This window comes from Branchiostoma floridae, chromosome 10 (genome assembly GCF_000003815.2).
Source record: "Branchiostoma floridae strain S238N-H82 chromosome 10, Bfl_VNyyK, whole genome shotgun sequence".
NCBI classification, from domain to species: domain Eukaryota; kingdom Metazoa; phylum Chordata; class Leptocardii; order Amphioxiformes; family Branchiostomatidae; genus Branchiostoma; species Branchiostoma floridae.
In genome coordinates this window covers 9,893,964-9,902,561 of record NC_049988.1, presented here as the reverse complement: position 1 = coordinate 9,902,561, position 8,598 = coordinate 9,893,964, and the positions used below count along the sequence as shown (strand labels likewise).

General features: G+C 41.6%; 1 protein-coding gene across 1 annotated transcript in view; it reads right to left on the bottom strand.

The window, feature by feature from the left end:
• Nucleotides 1-7,717, bottom strand: part of LOC118424343 (transformer-2 protein homolog beta-like) — an 8,911-nt gene extending 1,194 nt beyond the window's left edge. Inside the window, exons 1-7 of the mRNA XM_035832892.1 lie at nucleotides 7,573-7,717; nucleotides 5,428-5,600; nucleotides 4,262-4,372; nucleotides 1,246-1,260; nucleotides 989-1,094; nucleotides 547-675; nucleotides 161-220 (exon numbers count right to left, since the gene is read on the bottom strand). Of these exons, the coding sequence (XP_035688785.1) occupies nucleotides 161-220; nucleotides 547-675; nucleotides 989-1,094; nucleotides 1,246-1,260; nucleotides 4,262-4,372; nucleotides 5,428-5,600; nucleotides 7,573-7,608 (630 nt within the window). The 5' untranslated portion in view covers nucleotides 7,609-7,717. The remainder of the gene's footprint in view (nucleotides 1-160; nucleotides 221-546; nucleotides 676-988; nucleotides 1,095-1,245; nucleotides 1,261-4,261; nucleotides 4,373-5,427; nucleotides 5,601-7,572) is intronic.
• Between the last annotated feature and the right edge of the window lie 881 nt (nucleotides 7,718-8,598).

Below are 8,598 nucleotides of genomic sequence, written 5' to 3'. Positions count from 1 at the left end.
AAAACGATCTTAAACTGAGGTCACAAGAGACCTAGAGGTGAAGAAGCGATCAGTTTTTGCATCCGTTTTGAGGCAATTTTATTGCTTTATTCTGAAAATTTGCAATAGTAATGAATAAATGATAAAATATCATAAAACTATTGAATAGGTTGTAACATACCTCGACTGCATCCTCAGTAGTTTGGAAGTACACAAAGGCAAATCCTCGAGATCGGCCGGTCTGAAACAGGACAAGCAACAAACTTATCATCATCTGCATGGACCTACGCAATACCTCTCGCTAATCATAACATTCATAGTACATAAGCTTTTATCACCACAGTATACTTCTTAAGTCAACTGGTATCCACTTTCAACACGTGCCAATCTTACCACCAAAAAGGCTTGTAAAAAAGTGACAAATACAATTTCTCCAATAAAAAAAAGGATTCAAAATGTACTTCCTCCATATCTTGAAAGCACATATGCCATTCTTAGTCTTACCACCAAAAAGGCCCATTAAAAATCATATAAACCCTTTAATAGGACAAATGAAATCCTAGACACCTTTTGGTCGTAGACAACTTGTACTTCTTGCAGTGGACCGTAGCGGGAGAACACCTCCCGAAGATCCCGCTCTGAGGTGTACAGACTCAGCCCAAACACACCCAGGCAGGCGCCCGTGGTCGGGTTTTCCTGTAGGGTTGCACAAGTTCTGATTAACAAACAGACTTCAGACACAAAGGAAAATAGGTGATATTCTATTTGTAAACTGGGTGCTCCAAACAAAACCTCATTTATTCATAAATAGTCTTTGGAAATAACTGTAAAATATAGCCCTTTGTTGCACTTACCCAGTCAAGAACTGTGATAAGGGGCCACCTAGCAGTGGGAAGTATAGGCACAGGTATTACAGTCCTAAGGAACAGGAACTACTGACAAGCTGACAGTGCAAAAAGAATGGTATTATCCGAATCAACAGCCATGAGGCTTTTCCCGTGGGACTCACCCTGCTGCCGACATGTCTGCGGCGGTTGGACATGGGGGATCGGCTGTGGCTGCGACGGTAACGGCTGCCTCCATAGCTGCTTCCGTAGTAGCTGCTGCGTCGGGGGCTGTACACATGGAAAACAAATAATTTTTACCTGTGGTACGACTGAACATTACAACCTTAGCTAACCATTGGCATGGACTTATGGAAACTCGTATAGCAAACAGCAATACTTCAGTTAGAACGATGGAACCGAAAATGCAAAGAGTACTAACCTTCTGCTGCGAGACCTGTTGTGTCCAAAAACAGAAGACAAACAAGTTATTGATCATTCAATAGTAAGATTCGTGATTACGAAAATGAAATGAAAAATATTTCAAAACACCATTTGATATTTATCTTTTTTGTTGTTGAAAATATGACAAAATGTTCATTTCATTTATTTATTCACATATATTTTGCGAGTATGAGGCGGAAAGCACAAATTGCTTATATTAAGCCTTCTACTCAAGAAACATACGCATAAAACAAGGATAGTAAACGACATTACATACATAAGTACAAAATGGATAACAGAAAAATAAATTTAAACAAGACAAGTTGGTGCTGAATCAATTAGGAGAACCTGCCTGTACAATGGATATAGGTAATGACAAGATCAAAAATGTTACAGTTCTGTTGATGTGAGAGAGATGTTGATCCTGATAACAGTAAAGTACATAAAGTAGTGTCGTTGAGGTGCTTTAGGTCTACTATAATATTTGAGACAGCCGATAACAAAGAACTTCTTTGGCTAGTATAGAGTGTGCAGTGTAGTAGATAATGTTCGGTTGATTCACAATGATAGCCGCATTTGCATGTAGGATAATCAGTGTTATCGCCAGGAATTTTTCACAGCGTCGGGCAGGGGTCCGGGGGCCGCCGAAGGCCCCCGGCGGGGTCCAGGGGCAGAGCCCCGTTGGGGGGACCCAGGGGGGCGAAGCCCCCCGGAAGCTCTTGCATTCTAGGCTATTGAGAAGGCTTATTTTATCATTTTTTAGTGCCATATCTACGATAATCGCAGCAGTCACTTAACTTCTCTTCAGCAGTTTGACGTAACAATATTTCGGGTCAAAGCTTCACAGACAACTAAAAACTCATAAACAACAAACTTTACTCAGCTCAACAGTACTTAAAAATATTGTCCTGGTTGCCATCCGAAGTTGAAGCGCTTGTTTATAGCGCTAGTATCGCTGTCAGCAGCGGACTTTTGTTGACGGTCTCCCTGCGTCGCCGCCTCGCCGTTAGAGTTTAGAGTAATTAGACGATATTCCCACGGACATGTTTCAAGAAAATACCCGGTGAAAACCGCTGTTCCGCGTCAGATTCCATTCTTTAAAACATGTGGGACTCGGTGTTACAGTCTAATAAATATTTCGTAGAAGCATCGCTGTGGGAAAGAAAGTCCAAGGAATGTAATATTACGTAGCATGAAGTTCGCTGTAAACTTGCACACGGCACATGACTGAAACTGTAAACAACAGCCGCGTTTGATTGATAGCCGGCGGCCCTTTCATCAAATCGGAAAGATGCCGACGCTGCCCTGGCGGTTTGTGGGCGGGGCCACACGGGGCTTGTCGGCGAAACTAACGCCAGGGTTTTACATACAAACTTACGATGGTTTGTATCTTACGAATGCCGATACAAAGAGCTTCAAATTTAGAACAGGGATTTTGGGAAAGCGACCCGCTCTTGCTCCAGAATTATGTCGGAAAGAATTGATTCTATTTCCCGCGCTGAAATAAAAATTACGCAACTATCAGTAACAGCCTATGTTGGTCAACCGAGCTCCCCAAATAAGGACATTCCCCAGGAACTGGCTGTTCCTGGGATAGATCCCACCCCACTGATCACTCGCAGCACACGCGCTACTCATTTTATATTTTTTGTGGGCACGAACGCAGGGCGGCACACGCAAAATTTAGAACAGGAAATTTTGGAACGCGACCCGTTCTTGCTCTAGAAATGTGTCAGAAATAATTGATTCTATTTTCCGTACTGAAAAAGAAAGACGCAACTGCTTGTAACAGCCTCTGTTTATCAACGCCGCTCCCCAAGTAAGGACATTGGCGGGAAATTTTATACACATTGGCTGTTCCGGGGAAAGATCCCACCCCGCTAATCACGTGCGGGCAAGGCCCTCTCGCGTCTGTGTTTACATTTCCGCGCGCGGGAACGCAAGGGGGTGGGAGGGGCTGCGAGACAGCGGTACGGCGGGCCGGTGCTGTAAAACACCTCCCTTCGAGTTGATAACTTCCGAAACAGCAAAGGCGCGTGCTTGGCGCGTGCCTATGTATTTTTACTACGATATTTTTCTTTTATTTCCCATTTTTTTTGCCGCTACGCTGGATGAAATAGCAGCGTAGCGGGCTTTTTACAGCGTCATTTTTCCAGCCCACAGCGTATCGGCCCGCTATGCTGAAAAGGCCTGGCGAGAACACTGATAATCAATACAATGGTGTTGAAATAGATGGTAGTTTAACTGACTGAAGTTTAGACGGAGCCTTGTAAGATGAACTGCGGAACGACCTTGGCCATAAGAGAAATGGGAGTATTTTGTCGGCTTGTTGAATAGTGAGTCCAGCTCTTTTTTGAAAGTGTTGATCGAAATGACGGCTTTAGCATTCGTAGGCAGTTCATTCCACAAGTGAACAGTTGAAGGTAGGAAGGATCTTTTATACTTTTCAGTTTTACAGGCAATGGAAGTAAGGTTTTGGTTTGCGCGAAGGTTGTAAGGGACCGTATCACAGATACGTGGAGGGATAATATTATGTAAGTACAGTGGTGCGAGACCATTCATAATTTTCCAAAACTGAATCAACTGGTGCTTTTTCCTTCTGTCCGCTAGTGTGTCCCATGCAACCTCGGCTAACAAGCTCTCATGTTTAGTGCCTCTCATGGCTCCGGTACAAACTCGTGCCGCGGCCATCTGCACAGACTCAAGAAGATCACAATCTTTGCCGAGAAGGCCACACCAAACAATGTCAGCATATTCAAGTAATGGACGAATCATAGTGACATACAGAGTTTCTAATGTTCCCCGAGGAACAAAATATGATATCCTCTTCAGAAGATTGATTCGCTTCATTGCCTTGGTAATCAATGTAGACACGTGATATGACCAGGACAAGTCACGTTTCAAGTTTAAGCCCAAATGCTTGTGAGAGTCAACTTCCTTAAGCACAACTCCTTTAAACACTAATGGTGGGTGATAGACTTTGAAATGGCAGAAGCTAAGGTAACATGGCTTACCTATATCTCCTACGCGACCTTGACCTGGAACGAGAACGACTGTAGCGCCGCCGCCGGTCGTACGAGCGCGAGCGAGAGCGGGATCGCGAGGCCCTGGAATGCTTGCGTGGGCTGGAATGGGTCACGGAGGAAAGAGAGGGAATTACAGCAATCCCAAAACACACATACAATACAAATATATATTGAAAGAAATTTCTCAAACTACTCTTACACAGATACTAGCAATAATAGTAATCCATGAGCTGCAAAAAAAAGACAATGATGTTTCAACAAACTGACTATATCAGTAATAGTAGTATAAAATCATACAGATACATACAGACCTGTACCTGTACCTAAATATAACTCCCCGCCTGACAGATCTGTTGCGTATTACTATCAGTTATGCTGTCCTTTGGTGTCACTTTGGACTCATTTAGTGTAGTATGAGACCATGAGGTTAGGAGATGAAAACTAAGTTTAAGATGGCTTGATTTTAACAATTCAAGTTTCAACGCAGCTGATTATATCCTTTGATGAAGTTTTGTCTTTGTGGTAGTACTTATGCATCTTCATTCACAAATTAAGCAATATTTGGTGAAAATTACTATTGGTACAGTCAGTACTTCAGCAGGGTTCTCCCCAGAATTTTTAGTATAGTGGAGGGGCTGGCAAAAATAACCCAAACCAACGTGCTGCTCTTTCATGAAAATGGGTTCATTTTGCAATGACAGAGGGTGTCAAATACTACAAGTATAATATATCATTGTGATTCCATTGTTGTTAAGTGGCAAAATGACTATTGTTTTGATCATAGCCCATTCACAAGTTTTGCAGACAATGCCCACTGGAAAAGTGATGCCAGGTGACACAAAAATCTGTGAATTTTCATTGATTTTAGCAAAACTAACCAAGAAAATAAGGAAGAAACACACTAAATTTCAAAAGTAGTATAGTGGAGCTGGGCTAGGAGTATAGTGGAGGGCCTCCCTTATTCCATCCTTTGGGGAGGACCCTGTTCAGGTACTTCATCAGGTACTTCATGATCAAGTATTTTGGACCTGTACCAAATCAATTTTTACAGTACAGTGCGAGTACACAGTGCTGGTACTCATCCTTTCTTTGGTTCATCAAACAGTTTGTTCAATCTCACATCTTTACGCAGATCTATCACAATCATCACCCACCTCGGAGACCTGGAGGCTGACCTGGACCGTGACCTGGAAGGAGATCGTGAGGCAGCGCGGGCTGACGGAGAGCGGGAGTACGAGCGGTTGGATCCGCTGGGCGACCGAGATCGCGAGGCCGACCGGGATGCAGATCTTGGTGCAGATCCCTTAGATCGTCTCCCAGTGCTCTCCTGTACAAAATGACAAAAGGACATCAGAAAACTGACAAAGAGAGTCAGAAACAGCAGTCTGAGCCATCTACCTGCCAGGAAAAAGTGGACTCTGGTCAATAAAGAACAGCCTACACTAGTCATACCTGTCAGCACTTTGATCAGAAATTGTTTGTAACTGATTATAAACAATTAAGTGCCTCATGCTTTTATGATTTTAGTGTTGAACTAAACTTACACTCCTTTAGAAGTCAATTGGAATAGATTCAAATCTAGTCGTACAATAACATGTATGACTAATGATGAATGAAAAACTGCCCAACTACATCCATGCCTGGCTGCCTAATTAGACACAATGAACCATTGTATTGTCTAGAATACTGGATACTACTACTACTACTAGAACTAATACTTTTGTCTAGAACTACTAGTACCAGCCATACTTTCGTGTGTAGCTGTGAGTATGTTGCCAATTATAGTACCTTGATTTCCTTTAATCACATATAATCCGAGGCATTTTGCTCAAATTTACTACTGAGTACAAGAATATTTTGTAGCATTCTAACTTCTAATACCCTCATTTCTGAGACAGGCCTGTCAGGTGTGACCTACATATCAGTAAGTGGGTGGCAGCAAAGCCTTCCAAAAAGAGGACTGACCAGTTCTGGGCTATTACAGTCAGTAAACATTCCTTCTGTGTGTGTCCTGTGATTTACCAGTACACGCACTGGCCTCACAATCAGACTGGGATGCCAGTTTATCATGTTTCTGACCTGGTCACTAGCAGGGGCTGCAGGGCTATCTGCCGCTTTATATCTTAGTTTGTTCTAATCATCACTTTTTCTTAGGCTGGGGTGGGGAAAATACAACAGGCCTTGGAAGGCATTAAACAATGATAATGGATGGGGATGGTGGCAAATTTGATTCTTTAAGAAACTGATTGTACAAAATGTTAGTCCTTCCCCACAATCAAATAACATTCCTTTCCTGGATGGGAGGGCGGCCCTGGGTATGCAGAATCCTAGTGTAGCTAAGTTATATATGGCCGCACCTAGACAAAGTAGACACACATAAATATGTAACGGTAGTCACATACATAATTTTTCAATGATCTGTTAGTCTCCAAAGAATTGAAAGAAAGCTTGCATGACATTTGATGTGAAAACACGTGCATACAGTTCTACCTACAATCATCAAGGACATTTTATCGTGTCTTTGCTTGTACATTGTACAAACCAAATATCATCCTACAAATTGCATTTAACTGAATCTTAAAGACTGGACACAGCATACTTTTTTATTCATTTTAAATCAACATTATGATGTCATTGCCTGAAAGATTATTATAATTGACAAAATAAATGATTTTTTCTCATCATTTTTTTATTAGCACCTTTCTGTGATGTAGAATTCAATCTTTCAGATTTCTGCATACTACTTTGGTGCACTGCATACTAAATACATGACATTGTGTCTTTGTCAGCATGATTTGTTCAGTTGGCCTACATTCAAATATTTGGGTTAGGTCCAAAAACGCAGACAATATGTCTGTCATGCGACATGCAAGATCACGCACCAATACCGTAAGTGGACTAACCAGTTGGTCATGCTGAAAGAAATACACAATGGATTAGTGTACGTGTTATAAGAACTCATGAGCCCCGCCTTGGCTGTGTATAACAGAACACTCCAGAAAAATCACTGCAGTAAATTTCAGACCAAATTGGGCACTGAACAAGCTGAGCGTTTAAGTTTGATACATCTAGATCGTGTGTACACTTGGGCAGTACAAACAAATGCGCATTCATAAATTTTAAAAGAAAATTTTGGAAAATTCTTCAAACACGTACGAACACGCAAAAATCATCAAGCTTCTTTCATTAGCGAGTGGGTAAAATAAATTATGTGTTGGGCCAGTTTAGCTTGGATCGACAAATTCAAAGCAAAAGAACAACACGTTCGTCATGAAACGGCCAGAAACGCAAGATCTTACCCTCCGCTCTTCGTATTCGCCGTTAGTGTCGCTCATGTTGGTTGTTTTCCGACGGAATTTTGTGCGAATTTGCCCGAATGTTCAGCTCTCACACCTCTGCAAAATGGCGACCGTCTTCTCTGTCGCAATGCATGAAGGGAAATGAAATGTGGAATAATTCATAAACAAATTATAGGGGGGTTTACTATGAAAATTAAAAATAGGTAGCTCGCTAATTATCATATATATGATATATAAGATATAATTAAGATATAATTAGACTTAAACCTAAACATTATTGTATTCTCTCTATAGTTGTGGTAAGTAAGGTACAATCTTTTTTTAACGTATTGACTTCCCTAGTCTGAAGTGGAATATTCCTGATTGGAAAAACACATGTGTGGTCTGTTTTGTTGATGGGCATTTCTGGAGCTCACGTCTAGCGAAGAAATAGACGTTAAGCAGGGACAACAACAACAACAACAACAACAACGGCATTCAATGTGTGTGTCTAAAAGGTAGACACAGTCAGTCTCTGTCATGGAACTCAACTGGTGAGTATGATACTTGATAGATTTAAAAGACTGAAAACGATCTCATAATATAATGGTGATTGAATCAATAAGATCAGAGTCATCAGATCATATTTTACATCAGGAACTCACTCAGGAACACCATATATCATGATCTGAATCAGATGATCCAGTGGGGTTCAACAGCTGAACTTCAAGTGCTTCGAAACTGACCATTCCATACCTGGGTCTGACCCTTTTTGGTGCGTGGTTAGTGGTGTTACCCAGAAATCCCGTCACTGCACAATAACACATGCATATTCGGAACCAAATTGTGCTCATAATATGACATTTAAACCACTATGCACGCCGTTATCGACCTTCCTTTGCCATAACGTTTAACATGCATATAAGCATACAGCCGTTAAGTCCATATGATATTCTGCATATTCTGATGTTTTATCATCCCCAGGGATGCTCCCCTGATCAATGGACAGCAGTCGTTCTTCACGGAGACCAGATATAACCAGCTGAC